General features: G+C 45.0%; 1 protein-coding gene across 1 annotated transcript in view; it reads right to left on the reverse strand.

Moving 5' to 3' along the window:
* Positions 1–937: 937 nt before the first annotated feature.
* LOC130122777 (gap junction alpha-5 protein-like) overlaps positions 938–18,993 on the reverse strand; it is a 20,253-nt gene continuing 2,197 nt past the window's right edge. Inside the window, exons 2-7 of the mRNA XM_056291794.1 lie at positions 6,054–6,203; positions 5,387–5,551; positions 4,322–4,606; positions 4,074–4,139; positions 3,749–3,897; positions 938–1,415 (exon numbers count right to left, since the gene is read on the reverse strand). Of these exons, the coding sequence (XP_056147769.1) occupies positions 938–1,415; positions 3,749–3,897; positions 4,074–4,139; positions 4,322–4,606; positions 5,387–5,551; positions 6,054–6,122 (1,212 nt within the window). The 5' untranslated portion in view covers positions 6,123–6,203. The remainder of the gene's footprint in view (positions 1,416–3,748; positions 3,898–4,073; positions 4,140–4,321; positions 4,607–5,386; positions 5,552–6,053; positions 6,204–18,993) is intronic.

The following is an 18,993-nucleotide window of genomic DNA, read 5'->3' on the forward strand; positions in this document are numbered from 1 at the left end:
TTTACAGGTTAATTAAGGTACTAACTAATATTAGTGAATGATGAGCACCATTAGTAAATAATTACTAGACACATTCATTCATTATCCAAACCGCCCATCCCTATTCAGGGTCGCGGGGATGCTGGAGCCCATCCCAGCAGTCTACTAGACACATTAGTTGACTGTTAATTAGCTGTTAATGTGTATTCGCATGGTTAATAAATGTACCCTTGTTGTAAAGTGTAAACGATGAATTCAGTGTGACAGACAGGCTCTACAATCAAAAGTAAGGGATTTAGTCTTCCACTTATATTCGATAAGGATGAATGTTTGTCTTGTATTTGTCTTCATACAGCTGTGTGCGGTGCGCATAGATGGTTTTAGAAGCCACGTGAAACGAACAAACATGTTTGTTTGTGTGAAGGCAGAAAGCTGAGCCAGATTACAGACAACATGAAGACCGTAGCAGCTATTTCAAAGGTCCCTCTAGCTATGATGTTCTCAAACAAACTGTGCCCCAAATGAGCTTTAACCCTTCGGTTCTCCCGCCTTAATTCAAAATCTTGATGATGTGACCTCCACACAAGTGTCTTCATTTGAAATTGCTCAGTGCAGAAACTCAAGTCCTTCACAGGACCCAAATGTGTCATTCAAATAAACGAACGAGAGTCCAACAGTGATTGGAAATGGTACGAGGGTTTGTTAGAGTCAGCTCTTATGAAATTATCTCTTTGAATAAAGGTTTTGACTCATTTCCCTGATGTTGTTCCTCTGGCTAAATTGCTGGTGGGGCTTACCTCTCAAGCCTCTTGTGGTAAGTGCTGACTTAAGCCCAGTGGTTAGGGAAGAAAGATCATAAGGAAGATGTTTTTCTCTATTCAGTCATCATGCTTGTGTTGTGTGTGTTGTTGTGTGCACACGTGTATCCAAATAAACGCCCTTGTGCCTCTCAATCCGTCTAAACAGCTAGGTCACCTGCCCTGGTTCGGCTGCTGGTTCCACTGGTTTTGCTGAGTCGACGGTTGTCCTTCTGGAAGAGTCCCCCATTCTGGCTCGGCACCAGGCAGGCTGGGCCACCTTTTCTAACTGGAGGGCAGCCGTCTTCCCTGTTCCTGGTACTGTAGCGGTCAGCTTCACATTTCAGGAAGTCACACTCTTGGATTTGACTGTAGCTGGCTTCCTGGCCTCCAGATTGGTAACGGTTCATTTGGATGAAGTTTTCATCCACAGCAGCAGCTATTTTGTGCCTCTCAGCAGCCATGTTCTCCGAATTCTGCTGACTTGTCAACTGATGGTGGGGAAAAGGGAGGGACATAAAGTGCGAGGAGCCTATCACACATTGGTTGAAGTCTGGTGGTGGTGTTGATGGAGGTGGGAGCTGTCTTGTCATTGTGGCATCGCCGGGGTCACTGCCCTTACGCCTTGCCAACAACCGCCTGCAACAGACAAAAACAATTTCAAACTGTAAACCAATACTTTGATCTCTAGTTTCCGGATGGCGCAAGGCCGGCAATAGCGCTAACGCAGACGTGACAATTTCGTTAGACGCAAGGTGGTTTTTCTCTTGCCTGGGCGCATTTGCTAATTTCTGGGCTCGCCATGACATCGCTTGTGCCAAAATGAGCATGGTGGCGCAGTAGAGGCTGTATTAGTCAAAATCAGGTGGCACAGTGTGAGTTTGGTGTCAAATAAAACCAAATATTATGCCTGTGTCTCTGCCTGCTCAGACCACATCTTAGCGCAGACGCAGGCATTGTGTGGTAGTTTCCGGGCTTTAGGCGAAGACGCAGTAAGCATAGACTTATCCAAGAATCACACATGCCACTTTTGTGTATTTTATGTTGGCTTATTTAATGAATAATTTAACTAATAACTACTGTCCTTAACATTTTTAATCACAAAACAAAACATCTGCACGTGTATCATTGGCTTCCAACACAAAACAGTCAATGTGTGTCATTATGCATGGAAAACAACATGGTGACGGGGATTTCAATTAAACTCATTCAACCTGAAAAAATGAACTGATTGCCAAGGCTAGTTGATCCATGATCACAACTATTTAAGGTCTCCTGCTGTGTTAATAGAATGCACAGGAAAGAGAGAAAGTTAAACAATTGCCTGTCAAATCATCAAGTTTGCATGTTGTCTCATATCACATTGGAATTGGTGTTAATGTCTGTTGTATGCGCTCTTGGCAACTCTGCACCCCCTGAACAAGGACATCAGTGTCTTCCTGAGGGAAGCTTTTCTGCCTTAGCTGATCTGGACTTCCGCCGTCCATTATGAAATTGGCAGTTCGGCATGACAGAGAACACGCTGCTTTGAAAGGGAATGAGTGGAGCTGATTTGATTGCCCGCAATTGAAGACAGCCCCCACCACTTCTAATCCAACCCTTTTACAACTGCGCCTCCATTGCACCTGAATACCACCAGTGCAGCATATCCCAAAATGAGAAAAAAAGTAGGGATGTGTCTGGTGGGTTTTCTCTGGGTGCTCCGGTTTCCCCCACCATCAAAAAGACATGCGTGTTAGGGTTAATACTCCTGTTTGTGTCCCTGACCGAGGCATGGCAAGACCAACTGGAGTTGGTCCCCGGGGGCTGCAGCAGCTGCCCACTGCTCCTAGCTACAAAGCTAGGATGGGTTCAGTGCAGAGAAAGAATTTCCCCACGGGGATTAATAAAGTAGAAAAAATCGATACGTCATCGATATCGGCTGATCAGTAACGGCGTGAAATTTCGATATAACAGGCCAATAAGATGACACATGCAATGCGAACCACTGACTCGGCACGGACACGGTGCGTCATGTAGGCGGGGCGGGGCGGTTTGTTTTTTTTTAACCTGCTACACCAACTGCATCTGTGTTGTGTTTGGTTGTGTGCTAGCCATGTTTCCTTAGGAGTTTTCTGAGGCGAGTTCAGGGTAGTTTGGAAAAATGAGTAAGTGGCATTTGCCACTTACTCATTTTCCATTTTGGTACTGAATTAATTAACTAGATTGGTTTAACAACAGGATCATCGATGCACATCCATTTATTTTCATGTTCAATAAAAAAACCCACAAGGTTGCATTGCTGTGTCACATTGCCTCTAGCACAATGATGTATTTATTTTAATCATTTTTAAACAAACAGTTCTATGTAGTTTTTACCTGTTGGAGGGCCACCTAGCCATGCCTAGAGAAAAAAATGGGTCAGCCGTGTAAAAATAGAGATCAGCAGCACAATGTGCACACGGCATCCGTGGTCAGCGTGTAGCAACTTCAATTCACTCCACTACAGCAGACTTGATGTTCTCTGCAATTAGGTGGAAACAAATACCTACATATATCGCTATTGGCATCGGTAATTGGCCAAAATGAGTTGAAAAATATCGGCATATCGGATATCGGCAAAAACCCAATATCGTGCATCCCTACAAAAAAGTATTGGCCACATCTTACATTGACTTGTGCCATGAAGTAGCGCCAGCGTCTTCGACTGCCACTATGACCCGGAAACTAGAGCTATTAGGTTTATAGTGCTTGGCAACTAGATTTATTTCCAGGAAGTCAAAGCTCCTTCACTGGAGGCCTAAAATAGTGCCAGACTTCTCGGTGTGGGAACCTTTTATTCTTTTCTTTTTTCAGACAGGCATTATTTGTTTACGAGAAATCACTACAAGGAGTCTCCCTTCCTATACACACATGCATGTGCACTCCCTCCCTTGTATGCATACGCCCACATGCACACACACATGCACACACAAACACACAAGAGTCCCTACCTGCAGCAGTGTCTCCATGCTAAGTGTTGGAGTTCCAGCATGCTGAGGGCGAGGGAGACGGCTGACACAGCCATCATGAACACAATGAAGACGTTCTTCTCAGTTGGTCTAGAGATATAGCAGTTTACTGGATGGGGACACGGCCAGGCCTGCAGGAGAGTGAGACAGTGAGAAAGTTGCAGGGAGGTGGAGGTGGAGATGGAAAGAAAGACGGATGAAAGAGAAACGTCAGGATATTCAAAGTGAAAGATTTTCCTGCTTTATGAATTTTCACCTGTCGTTATCCGACTTTGTAACAGTTTTATAATTATTTTACTAGTTTCACCTGGCAGACGTAGAGCGGATGGAGGAAGACTCCATACAGGAAGTATTGCAAACACAGGAACACCACCTACAGGAAGTGATGTCAGTCACAATCAATTGCATTCCTCTGGTTGCATTCATGCCTATCTGTTTACAATGTTTCTCTATTTTGATTCAGTTTTCGTTGGTTTATGAGTCAACTGTCAATGATATTGCAAGTTTATCATCATCATCATTGTTGTCATTATTTCAAGAAGTAGTGGTTTTTACCTCCATGACCGTCCGTATCAATATACTGATTATATAGGTCTGTAATAGTGCCCCCCTCAGGTGGATACGATTCCCTGATCCAATATCTTCCTTCTGCTCATCCTCTTCTGCCGCTTGCTTTATACTCTTCTCCCTTTTTTCTCCTCCTCCCGGGTCATCCTCTTTCGTCTCGCACTCCTCTCCCTCCTCTCCTCTGCTCCTCCTCTTCTCATCTCTGCGGACGGTGTGCATGGCGTGGCCCATATAGATCAGGCTGGGAGTGGACACAAACACAATCTGGAGCACCTGGTATCAAATTAATAAAAAAAAGAAAGAAGAAGAAGAAAAGACAGAAGTGTGGTAAATGGACTTTATTTAATGTTTTTTAACAACGTATGCTTCACACTCACCCATTCACACACGCACATTCATACACTGATGAAGCCGTTGAAAGCCATTGAAACTCACCCACAGGTGGATCAGTATAAAGTTCTGTCTAATGTATTTTTAAGAATAAAATCAAGATCAAAATGAAATGATGCCACAGTGTAATTATGTTATCGGGAAATGCAGGGCCACACAACGACTATATCAAAATGGCTACTTTTCATATCATCATGGATCAAGTATAATTGACAGTATCGGATGTTTTAGTGATCGTTGTCCTTGATGAGCCATTAATGCATCTCTACTCAGAAGCCTGACCTCTTCATTGCAAATATTTTATGCTTAATAAATCCTAGACAGAAATGATTCAAACTCTTCAGATTTGTGTAATTTTGGGCTGATTTTAATTTGTTTTTCTCTCTTTTAGTGTCCTTTTTTTAAAATTCTTGCTATGTTGTTGCCCCCTTTATGTCACATTTCTTTTCTTCTTATATGGAACATAGAGAATAAATACATAGCCAGCAAGGGACAACTATTTTTTTCTTATTTGCAAATGTTTTAAGTCTGCCTTCTGTTTTATTCTGTTGTATTCTTCTGCCCTTCTGTTTATCAGTATTTTCTGTCTATTTATCATTGTCTGCAGCACATATAACCCCGTTACTTCTCATGACGTCAATTCACATTATAACTGTATATTACCCAGTATCTGATATGAGCAATGGGGAATGCTCGGTCATAACAGACATTTTCACAGCCAGGCTGTTCAGTATCACAGGTGAAGTCTTCCTGTTCATCTCCCCACGATGACTCAGCAGCCGTACCAAGAACCAGGATACGGAAGATGAACAGAATCGTTAGCCAGACCTGTAAAATAGGAGAAAGAAAAAAGAAAAAATGTCAAAGCCACAGATTATAAATGATATTTAACTACACTGTATGTGAATAAAGATGGCTAAAGTCCCTTTAACAGTAACAGTAACAGCCACAGTATCTAGTTGATTGCTTATCAATCTCTTGAAATAATAAAACACATCTGCTTATTGCTGGAAAACTGCAAACAAGGATCAAGACACTCTTATTACACGAAATAAACAAGATAATTAGGGAACACGTATTTTATTTATTTAGATTATGTGTTTGCCAGTCTGTCAGTGTGTCTGTTTGTCTCTTGTGCTTTCTACTCTGCTATCTGCAAAGAAATCAGACCGGCGCTATTCTGTGTGGATGTGTACCAAAGCTTTTTCCTCCCCTTCCAATATTTGGTCAGTTTTCTTTGTCAAACAGGAAAGGAGGTGGTGGTGAAAGAAAAGACGAGAGGGGTTTTTTTTTTGGAGGTGTGGGATGATGCGGTGTGTTTCTCCATTACCTTGCCAACATAAGTAGAATGTTCTTGTACTTCCTCCAGGAAGTTTCCTAGTAGGCTCCAGTCTGCCATAGCCAGTCACAGTGCAGCTCAGGGTTCTTAACACCTCCACAGGTTACTTCTCACCAATAACAACCAGTGTACTGGAATAACCTGGGTAACAGTGGATATTGATTGGTTGAATTCCCACACAAGGTCCATTTTGGTTTTATGGTTCATTTAGGTGGATTAAGTGGCCCCTGGGGTTTTAGTCCTCGATTATGGACTCAGTCTCAGTCTCAAATCGATCACGGATGAATAGACTCGCTAGCCCTTGGCTAACGGGTCGGACCGTTTAGTCGACTGGTTAACGTAGTCGCCCGTGGTGTGGCGGTTCAGTTACCCCCTGAATTCGTTTCAATATGGTGAAATTTTGCCCCCCCCCCTTTTTTTTGGTTTTTGTTTGTTTAAATTTGTTATAAAATCTACTTGACTTCACCCTCCAGTTGTATCCGGCCAATTACCCCACTCTTCCGGGCCGTTCCGGTCGCTGCCCGACCCCTCTCTGCCGATCCGGAGAGGTCTGTAGACTACCACATGCTTCCTTCGATACGCATGGAGTCGCCAGTCGCTTATTTTCACCGGACAGTGAGGAGTTTCACCAGGGGGACGTAGCGCGTGGGAGGATCATTTTATTACCCCCCGTTCCTGCCTGTTCAGGTCCCGACCGACAAGAGGAGGCGACAGTGCAGTGTAACGGGGGCAGTCCTATGCTGTTCTCTGTTGGTCAGCCTGCTGCACGCCCGTCACTCTCATAATTAGCTCTGCGTTGTGTTCTATTTTCGGTGGTGTAATGAATGAAAGGTCACGTGTTTAACTTGACCTAATCACGGGTGTACGTGCAGTGCGTGTGACGTATACGGGAAGTTGGAAGCGCATGTTATGAAGGTTGTATGTCGGATGAACGCTAGTAAAAGCTACACAGTTAAGAACCTACGAAGTCGGCTCGTTCTTGAATTATTCTTATGTCAGTAAGACAAGGCGTCTACGGACATTACATGGTGTCAGAATAGTCTGTGTATCGGAACACGAGCGGTCATGCCGAAGTTTAATCCGCCGAGTGAATTCAAGTTTGACTGCCCCGTTGAATGGCCGGAGTGGAAACAACGGTTGGACAAGAGGGATGAACATATCAGAGATCGTCTGGTAGTGGGCATAAAAGATAAGGTGCTCTCCCGTCAGTTCCAGCTCACAGCGGACCTTACTCTGGTGAAAGTCGTTGAACAAGTGCGCCAGGCGGAGGCAATAACAAAGCAGCTCAGCCTCCAAGCTAACCAACCAGAGGCCCAGCTGGCTAACGTCAATGTTGTCCGATGGCGGGACGAACGCCAAAACAAAAAAGGCGGACAGCGTCATGGTGGCAGCAGACCTGCAACCAACAAAGTAGATGAATGCGGGAGGTGCGGCAAGACGCAGCACACCGATGAGCGGAAGTGTCCTGCAACGAACAGTAAGTGCAACAAGTGTCATAAAAAGGGACATTGGGAGCGTGTATGTCACTCTAAAGCGGTGAGAGAAGTCACTGAAGAGGTTAAACAGCTGTACTTTCTGGGAGAAGTTGGCAAAGAGAGCAGTCAGGAAGATTGGACTGTTAGTTTAACAATAAGTAATGTACCAATAACCTTTAAAATTGACACGGGGGCTGACGCTACTGTTATCAACCAAGGGACATTTAAAAAGCTGAAGCCAAACATAAAACTGGGACCTCCTGACATATGCTTCATAAGCCCAGGTGGAAACATCAGCTGCATAGGACAGTTTCAAGCCACAACCAACTACAAGGAGAAACAATACTCCTTTCCAGTATATGTGATCAAGGGGAGAGGCAGCTGTCTGCTGAGTCGTCCAGAGGCAGTGGAGATGGGTCTAGTGAAGCGGATGAATGAGGTCAGTGGAGTTTTCGGTTCAAGTGGACTGCTGAAAACAGACCCAGTGAAAATAGCTCTGGTGGAGGGTGCCCAGCCATACGCGGTGCATACAGCCAGACGGATACCGCTGCCACTTGTACCACTGGTTAAGAAAGAACTGCAGCGCATGGAAAATGAGGGCTTTATTGAAAAAGTGACTCAGCCCACAGAATGGTGCGCCGCTATGGTGCCGGTGCTGAAACCGAACAAGAAAGAGGTTCGCTGCTGCGCTGACCTCAGGAGGCTGAATCGAGCGGTGAAACGTGAGAAATACGTGCTACCCACTATGGAGGAAATAATGCCAAGGCTCGCAGGGTCAAAGTTCTTCACAACGTTGGATGCAGCAAGTGGGTTTTACCAGATCCCCTTGCATGAAGACAGCAGGGGGCTCACCACTTTCATCACCCCATTTGGGAGGTATGCTTTCTGCCGCCTTCCATTTGGTATAACGAGTGCTCCAGAGATTTTCCAGAGAAAGATGGCGGAAACTCTGACCGGGCTAGAGGGCACAGAGGTGTACATGGATGACATCCTTATACATGGAGAGACTGAGGAAATCCATGACCGGCGCCTAGCAGAGGCGCTGGGGGTCATTGAAACAGCAGGTCTCAAACTGAACCAAGCGAAATGCAAGTTCAAACAGAAACAAGTCCGCTTCCTTGGTCATATCATCAACGAGGCAGGCATCAGACCTGACCCGGACAAAGTGGCCGGAATAGAGAACTTTCCTCAGCCCCAGAACGTGACGGAACTCAAGAGGTTCCTCGGGATGGTGAACTATTTGGCAAAATACGTCCCAGAGCTGTCCACTGTAGGTCAGCCGCTTTATGGACTGCTTAAAGCAACGACAGAGTGGCTGTGGGGACCTGCACAGAACACAGCATTCCAAGACCTTAAAGCAGCACTCGCCACCGCCCCGGTACTCACCTTTTATGACGTCACTAAGGCTACGGTGGTGTCAGCAGATGCCAGCAGCTACGGGCTGGGAAGCGTTCTGCTCCAGCAGCACGGGGAACACTGGAAGCCCGTGGCCTACTGCTCCCGACGGCTGAGTGACGCAGAGACAAGGTACGCACAGATCGAGAAAGAGTGCTTAGCCAGCGTCTGGGCATGTGAAAGGTTCGAGAAGTACTTGTTTGGGCTTGACAATTTCAGACTTGTCACCGATCATAAACCACTAGTGCCTCTCATGAACAGCAAAGACTTGGATAATGTGCCCATTAGGTGCCAGAGACTGTTAATGAGGCTGATGCGTTTCAATGCAGTGGCTGAATACGCACCAGGCAAAACTTTAGCTGTGGCTGATGCACTCTCCAGAGGCCCAGAGCAGTGCTACGGAGATGGTGCTTCTCATGATGATGTTGCAGCGCACATTGATGCCATCGTGTGCCAGGTGCCTGCCACACCTCAAAGGATGCAGGAGATAAAACAGAGCACGGATGGGGATCTGCAGCTCCAGACAGTGTTGGGCTTCATCAGACACGGCTGGCCTGAGTATGTCGATAAAGTGCCGGAGACAGTCAGAGACTTTTATCAGGTGAGAGGGGAGTTATCTGAGGTAGATGGTTTAGTCATCAGAGGCAGTCGTATCGTCATTCCCACAGAGATGAGGGAGGTGATCTTAGACAGAATACACGACGGGCACCAGGGGATAGTTAAGTGCAGAGAGAGAGCTAGCCAGTCAGTGTGGTGGCCCAAAATGACAGAGCACATTACAACAAAGATACAGCAATGTCAATTCTGCAGAGAACACAAGAACACACAGAGAAAAGAGCCTTTAATGTCAAGTGAGCTCCCATCCAGACCATGGCAGAAAGTTGGCATAGACCTGTGTGAGTACAAAAAGCAAAACTACTTGATAGTGTCTGACTATTATTCCAGGTTTTTGGAGATCCTAAATCTACCAACAACTACTAGCAGTCAGGTTGTAGCTAGGCTGAAGGCTACATTTGCACGTTTTGGTATCCCTGAAATTGTAGTTAGCGATAATGGGCCACAGCTAGTTTCAGAAGAGATGAGGAGGTTCAGTGAGGATTATGATTTCATCCATGTGACTTCAAGCCCACACTACCCCCAGAGTAATGGACAGCCAGAGAGGGCTGTTCAGATAGCCAAAAGCATATTAAGGCAGGAAGACCCTCTCCTCGCCCTGTTGACATACAGAGCTACACCCTCTTCTTCCACTGGAGCCAGTCCAGCGGAATTGCTCATGGGTAGGAGACTCAGAACCACCTTACCCACATTGCAGCATAACCTGAAACCGGCCTGGCCTAAAGAGGAACTGATCAAAACCGCTGACGCCGCAGCCAAATCGAGGCAGGCTTTCTACTACAACCGCAGGAACGGCGTGCGGACACTGCGCCCACTGAACTCGGGTGACGCAGTACTCACCAAACTTGGGACAGAAAACATGGACAATGCCAGCAGTTGTTCACAGTCAGAGCTCCACTCCCAGATCCTACATAGTGGAGACAGCTCAAGGGGAACATTACAGAAGGAACAGGCGCCACCTGTTGGCCACACCTAAAACACTCACCTTTGTCAGCAGGGATCCTGACCATGTCACTCCAGGGGAGAGTGGAAACACGGATGAGTCCCGAGCAGCAGAAATGCCAACTTCCACACCATATGTTACTCGCTCTGGCAGGGTGAGCAAGCCTGCAATCCGGCTGGATTTGTGAGGCGTATGGACTTGTGTACTGTGGGAGATTTTTTTTATTTTTTTGTGAAAAGGGGGGTGATATACAGGTTAAAATTGTTGGCAGTAAATGTTCAGAGAAATGTTTAGAAAATAATCTTAGAGGGGGAGATGTAATGAATGAAAGGTCACGTGTTTAACTTGACCTAATCACGGGTGTACGTGCAGTGCGTGTGACGTATACGGGAAGTTGGAAGCGCATGTTATGAAGGTTGTATGTCGGATGAACGCTAGTAAAAGCTACACAGTTAAGAACCTACGAAGTCGGCTCGTTCTTGAATTATTCTTATGTCAGTAAGACAAGGCGTCTACGGACATTACAGGTGGGGTCCCAGGTGTTGTGGGGGGCCCTCAGTCTCTCATCATCATCATGATCAAGGAAGGAGGGGGGACACACAGGACTCTATTTGGCTCACCTTGCCATTTATTTTGGTTTCAAACCCTTCGACAAACGTCCAGTCCTCCAGCGGGAGCGGTGTTTCTTACGGACGTGGGGGTCGAAGTTCAACCACTGCCCGGACTTCACTCGTGTGCGTTAGAGGGAGAAACCGTCCACGGGACTCCGATGTAAGAAAGGATAAACAAGTATTTTATCCCACAGCTTGTAGTATCTTCTTACAGGGATACTCAAGGTTACGTTCTCCTCAACCAGCAAAACTGTCCTACGGTAAGAAACACGCGTGGCTCGGCTCGATCGCTGCTTGAGACTCCTCCCACAAAACAAAAATGGCCTCTCCCGCGTTCCCTCTTCCGTGTACCCACAAGACCTCTCTCTTAAAGCGACAGTACACGTATATGACTGTCGTTGTAAAACATACATAAAAGTAAATGACATAAAATAAAATGTAGTAAACACAAATAACAGCACACAGACAGGATTTGGTGATATTTCATACTCAAACAAAATAAAATAAAAACATTAATTTTAACCTGGTTACAGCAGCAACCAGGACACATACCCACATCTCGCTTCCCACCCGCAGACATGGCCAATTGTGTCTGTAGGGACGCCCGACCAAGCCGGAGGTAACATGGGGATTCTAACCGGCGAGCGCCATGTTGGTAGGCAACGGAGTAGACGGCCACGCCACCCAGATGCCCGACATTTTGTCTTTTACTAGGATGGTAGACTACTACAGTTACAGTCATGTTGTTTATTGGACTTGCACTGTTCCGGTGTCAATATTTACACAAGTTTTGGCCCATTTGGTCTTGACTTGGACTTGCCACCTTTAGGTTTTGGGCTTGACTCGGACTTAGTAAGCTTCAGTCTTGGACTTGACTTGGAAAAGACTTAAGGCTCTGACATATTTTCCGCGTTCCACGTCCACTAACAGCCGCGGACTTGTACGGGTCGCACGAACGCCCACGCGGTTCTACTCATACTACCGTTGAGGGTTCGCGCTGGTCTGGCGTTTCACACATGCGCATTTTACTCCATTTCAGTTGGCGGTAATGCGGTCTCGCAGATAGTTCCACTTTTGACGGCACATGACAGTCGTTTCTCTCAAGCGTTTGCGCGATTTCTCCCTGGGAGATCAACGCCATTGGGCCGTCACATTATATAAACAAATTATATAATTAAGACGGACCCCCAAGAGGTAAAAACAACAGGCTGGGGGGGTCGAAACATTGAAAAAAAAATCTACCCGTAATCGTAAAAATTAAAAATTTCATATTCATGCCTGGAATAATCTTGTAATGCGATCTCAGATACCCCTAAAAATGGACCAAACCATTTCCCCTCACTTTTTCTCCCCAGTGTACTTTGCCACGCTTACGAGCCGTCCCGGTCGCTGCTCCACCCTCTCTGCCGATCCGGGAAGGGCTGCAAGACTACCACAGTTGTAACATTGGGCTGGAGTAGGTGGAGAGAGTTAGCATCATGTGGCTAGTTAGCAAGAGCCCCCAGGATAGCTGATTAGCTCGGAGAGTCGACGGACAACGAGATGGGGATTTCCCACACTCCTACTTATTTTTATAGTACTACATACATCGACCATGCGATGCCAGGTCTCCACGGCACTATGTTCACCGATCACACATGAACAGTACAGAGGCCACACGTAACCTAAACGTTACTCTTGAGGTTAGAGGCAAAAGAAGGAACCGGAGCTAAATAATATGCATCACTGCATACGCGCCACTCAACTAATTTAAAGAACACACGGCGCCGTCTGATGACGCCACGTCTAGCCAAGTACATCTTAAAGGTGCACCTCCCAGGGCACCCAGGTAGCGTCGTTGCCTACCAACACGGGGGTCTGCGGTCCGAATCCCCGTTCCAAGCCCGACCGGGCGTCTCTACAGACACAATTGGCCGTGTCTGCGGCTGGGGAGCGGGATGTGAAGAGTAGGGTAATTGGCCAAGTACTACAAATTGGGGAGAAAAAGGGGGAATAAAAAAAAGGTACGCCTCCCAATTTCGACTGTTAGAGTGTGGAGTCGCCAGCTGCTTCTTTCTTTTTTTCAACCGACAGTGAGGCGTTTCACAAGGGGGACATAGCTCGTGGGAGGATCACACTATTCCCCGCAGTTCCCCCTCCCACCTGAACAGGCGCCCCGACCGACCAGGGGAGGCGCTAGTGCAGCGACCAGGACACACCCACATCCGTCTGTAGGGACGCCCGACCAAGTCAGAGGTAATACGGGGATTAGGCAACGGAATGGGCAGCCACGCTACCCGAACGCCCCGACCATACAATTTCTTAACCTTGACGTGAGTTGATTGTCTCGTCTGCCTGCCTCATCACTCCCACCATTGCAGTGGCTCTCTATCTCAAGGCTATGCTCGCGTGCGCAACGCAAGCCGTTAGAGACGCTGGTTAATGTAAATAGCTAGCTAGTATCTAGCTAGTTTGATTCGTTTCACCTTCTTTGTATTTTACCATTACACTTACCTTTAGAGTTTCTGAACTAGATTGTCTACGAATAAACGCTAACGTTAGCTAGTTTCCAACCTTTTTTAAGAAGGTCCATGTGTGCTGAAGGCTGATTAATTGAATTAGTTCAAATGTATAACTACTTTATTGAACTCAGATTACATTTCATTCACAGAGTCAACGTGAGGAGAGGGGAGATCCAGCACTTTTCTGTGCTTAAAAAAAAGAGAGTAAGTTGAAATTTCTAAGAATTGAGACTTACAGATGATAATGCTGCCTGTACTTCCTGAGGTTGTCATGCAGGCGTAATACTGAGAAGGATAGTGGGGGTGATGGTGAATTTGACATTTATGTGCTGTTGTATGTACGTGTTGTACGTAGGAAGCAGAGGGAGGTCTGAATGACAGCAGACAGGAGGTGGTCAGGAGGACAGTGAGCAGGCAGGACCTAGCAGCAAAGAGGTGAGTTACAAAGGAGACTGCACTTAAAGATGTATGCCATCATACCAGATACTTAGGCAAATAGTACTTTAAGAAACTGATGGGATGCACAACAGTACTGTACTGTTTTCAACTAATATGCTAGGATTTTTAATAAAGTGTTGGCCACAGATAGTAAAGAATGTTCTGGTACAGCATTGTGTGGGTCTGTGTTTGAGCATAAATGAAGGTCTACTGTTGTTGTTGGTGTGTGTGGGTCTGACTTACTGGCAGTTTTGCTCTAGAATACTTTGTTGATGACCTCTGACTAAAAAGTTGTTGTGGTACATGCCCCGTGAGCTGGTGTAATGGATTCGATCATCTACAGACTGCAGACATTACATTAAACAAGCAAGAGTAAGGATTGTAAGACTTCAATTCACTGAATGATGTGCCTTCGCTGTACTGGGTTCCCTTTATGCCCTGAAGAAAAAGTTGACCTCCCCCGATTGTCATTGTATAATTCGCACTCTGGTAACGGCAGATCTCCTCACACAAACTCTCTTCAAAACAAGCATCCATTTTGTTATCTGGAGCATGCGCAGTCGGTGCGCTTGCTATGCGCACAGTCCGTGTGGTCACACATTTGGGCTGCACGTGGACGTCCACATAGGGGTCCGCACGAACCCTTACGGACATGGGCATATGATATTTACATCATGCAGATGCATGCATGCAGATGTGGAAAGTGTGAATTGGCCTTTAGTCTGGAATTAGTCTCACCTTGGGTGGTCTTAACTACCTGGCTGATGTTGCCCCTTTACGCCTGACAGTAAAATGTATTTCCAGTTCAGCTTTCTTTGTCCATCAGCAAAATGCAAATTCTTGTGTGTCACTTCCTGTTTTAGTATTTCCATCCATCCATCATCCAAACCGCTTATCCTGCTGTCAGGGTCGTGGTTTAGTATTTGTATCCTTAAAATCTGATCGAAATCAAATTGCCTGTTGAAGTGAAATTTCAAGCGTTGTAATTATCACTCCAGAAGTGATGGTAATGAAGTCTGATGATCACTCAAAAAGTTAGTATTCTTGCTGTTTCATGTTGTTCCATGGACACAAATAATGTATTGTCTCTGCCCAGTCCACCAGAAAAGGTAAAGTCAGGTTCGTCATGCCATTTGATAATTTGGTGTTATTTTTGGAAGATATTAATTAACATGTTCTAACACATCAGAAAAGCATTTTATTTAGGGGATAATGAATTAGAAGAAAGCAAATAAACTACACTGTGGACAGCACTGTGTGATGGCCATAATATGGTTGCTGAAATGAGATTAACTTGGTTGTCTTGACTGGAGTAGGTAGTCATTGAGGATGTGTATCAGTGTTTGTGTGTGTGTGTGCTTGCGTTTATTAACTTAACACTATGACCTTCTCCCCTCCCCATACAGTATTTTACCCCATTAATAAAAATGTCTTACCCAGGTCTTTGTTTAGCCTTGCTCTCAGTTCCCACACTTCCTTTGTCTCCAGGGGAGGAAATCTAAACATCTATGCTAAAGTAAACACTACCATTGTAACCAGACTTCAGTTCACTGATTTCTCTAATATGAATTCTCTCAATCTGGGTCTCTTGAACTCACTCTCGATAACCCTCAAAACTTTACATGCACACACATAGACAGATACAGGCTCGGACTGGCAATCTGGCATCTCAGGCAAATGCCAGATGGGCCAGCCCATTAGTGGTCTGCAAGGCCAGCAATGTGGGAAAAATTTTGACCTGCCAGCCGTGGCCCACATGATGTTGGAACAGCCCAACTCAATGGGGGTTTACTCATTTCCAATCGTCAATAGGCTACCTATACTGTAAGGCAGGTGCAGGAAGTGCTATCCTCATCCTCCCCCCACACCTTCAAATGGATGCGTCCATCCATGTAACGTCAGAAGTCAAGCGGGAAATAATCAAATGAAGAGAAAAGTTACAAATTTGAATCGAAAATCAAGCTAGCCTGAAATGGATTAAGGTCGCAACAAAGAGGAGCGGAAAATGTCAGAGAGAATAAGAAAAAAAGACCTCGAGGTTGATGCTGCAAATACATTGATTCAAAAATACTTATGCCACTGATGAGCACACTGATGAGATGTCTTCTCGCCGCCTAAGGTAGGACATGCTCTTCTATCCGCTGTGGTGTGTTGTTTTTTAAATGATGTCAAGGCAAGAGTGCCATTATGGCTCTGGGTCCGCTCCCATAGAGTAAGAGATAAGATAAGATGTACTTTAATAATCCCCGTGAGGAAATTCATCCTCTGCATTTAACCCATCCCAACACATACTGGAAACAGTGGGCAGCTGCCATGCAGCGCCCGAGGACCAACTCTAGCATTTTATATATATAATTTTATTTTTTGCATGTATAATGTACTCCACATGTTTGCACAACAGCTTATGGTTGTCTTATGGCTACAGAATACATAACAAGTTTGCAAACTATGTCTCCCCTAAAATGTATAGCATTTGACTTTACAGGTTACAGTACATCCAAGTTTTTGTCATATTACAAGTCCTGTTGCAACCTCAAGCATCCAGAGTTGCTGCTTGTTTCTCTAATAAATGTGCATGGAAAAATTTTTTGTTTGGGTTTTTTTCTGCTTTTAGTTATCTTGAAATTGCTCTGAAGTGTTAATCTTGAGTTTCACTCGTTTTGCAGTCTATTAAACATGATGGTTTCCTCTGAATCTTTGGTTTCCTCAGACTTTGCCATTATTGTGATTTCATAATTCACTGATTAATGATTATTGCTTTAAAATTCATATTGACTGCTCCACAAATTTGATTTACAAAATGATTTATCTATCAACTCAGTGCTTTTGTCTTTGGGTCCAAAGGAATTGAATCGAGTGCAACTGGACTTGGTATACACTACCGTTCAAAAGTTTGGGATCACATTGAAATGTCCATATTTTTGAAGGAAAAGCACTGTACTTTTCAATGAAGATAACTTTAAACTAGTCTTAACTTTAAAGAAATACACTCTATACATTGCTAATGTGGTAAATGACTATTCTAGCTGCAAATGTCTGGTTTTTGGTGCAATATCTACATAGGTGTATAGAGGCCCATTTCAAGCAACTATCACTCCAGTGTTCTAATGGTACAATGTGTTTGCTCATTGGCTCAGAAGGCTAATTGATGATTAGAAAACCCTTGTGCAATCATGTTCACACCTCTGAAAACAGTTTAGCTCGGTACAGAAGCTACAAAACTGACCTTCCTTTGAGCAGATTGAGTTTCTGGAGCATCACATTTGTGGGGTCAATTAAACGCTCAAAATGGCCAGAAAAAGAGAACTTTCATCTGAAACTCGACAGTCTATTCTTGTTCTTAGAAATGAAGGCTATTCCATGCGAGAAATTGCTAAGAAATTGAAGATTTCCTACACCGGTGTGTACTACTCCCTTCAGAGGACAGCACAAACAGGCTCTAACCAGAGTAGAAAAAGAAGTGGGAGGCCGCGTTGCACAACTGAGCAAGAGGATAAGTACATTAGAGTCTCTAGTTTGAGAAACAGACGCCTCACAGGTCCCCAACTGGCATCTTCATTAAATAGTACCCGCAAAACACCAGTGTCAACATCTACAGTGAAGAGGCGGCTGCGGGATTCTGGGCTTCAGGGCAGAGTGGCAAAGAAAAAGCCATATCTGAGACTGACCAATAAAAGAAAAAGATTAAGATGGGCAAAAGAACACAGACATTGGACAGAGGAAGACTGGAAAAAAGTGTTGTGGACGGATGAATCCAAGTTTGAGGTGTTTGGATCACAAAGAAGAACGTTTGTGAGACGCAGAACAAATGAAAAGATGCTGGAAGAATGCCTGACGCCATCTGTTAAGCATGGTGGAGGTAATGTGATGGTCTGGGGTTGCTTTGGTGCTGGTAAGGTGGGAGATTTGTACAGGGTAAAAGGGATTCTGAATAAGGAAGGCTATCACTCCATTTTGCAACGCCATGCCATACCCAGTGGACAGCGCTTGATTGGAGCCAATTTCATCCTACAACAGGACAATGACCCTAAACACACCTCCAAATTGTGCAAGAACTATTTAGAGCAGAAGCAGGCAGCTGGTATTCTATCGGTAATGGAGTGGCCAGCGCAGTCACCAGATCTGAACCCCATTGAGCTGTTGTGGGAGCAGCTTGACCGTATGGTACGCAAGAAGTGCCCATCCAACCAATCCAACTTGTGGGAGCTGCTTCTGGAAGCATGGGGTGCAATTTCTCCAGATTACCTCAACAAATTAACAGCTAGAATGCCAAAGGTCTGCAATGCTGTAATTGCTGCAAATGGAGGATTCTTTGACGAAAGCAAAGTTTGATGTAAAAAAAATCTTATTTCAAATACAAATCATTATTTCTAACCTTGTCAATGTCTTGACTCTATTTTCTATTCATTTCACAACATATGGTGGTGAATAAGTGTGACTTTTCATGGAAAACACAAAATTGTTTGGGTGATCCCAAACTTTTGAACGGTAGTGTATATCCGTGAAGACGTTTCACCTCTCATCCAAGAGGCTTTATCAGTTCGTGCCTTTCTGACTAGACCAAGCTAGTCAGAAGGAAAGGCACGAACTGAGGAAGCCTCTTGGATGAGAGGCGAAACGTCTTCACGGATATATACCAAGTCCAGTTGCACTCGATTCAATTCCTTTGGATAACCATGACCTGGATGAATGAGAACATTCACAGACAAATTTTGTCTTTGGGCTGTCCCATTCAAAGACCCACAGCTTGGACGTGATAATCTCTAAAGCAATACAGCTGGCTCTGTACCATGCGTTGCATTGTGGGATTTGGATGAGACCGCTACCTGAACAGTCAAGGCACTGCCAGAACTGTTGATAAAAGATTTTTCAATGCTAAAGCAGCTGATTGCTTTATACAAAATTTCCAGAAGTTAATATTGCCCACAGCTTCAACATGTGATGATCTTGTGG

The sequence above is a fragment of the Lampris incognitus genome, chromosome 13 (genome assembly GCF_029633865.1).
Source record: "Lampris incognitus isolate fLamInc1 chromosome 13, fLamInc1.hap2, whole genome shotgun sequence".
Taxonomy (NCBI): domain Eukaryota; kingdom Metazoa; phylum Chordata; class Actinopteri; order Lampriformes; family Lampridae; genus Lampris; species Lampris incognitus.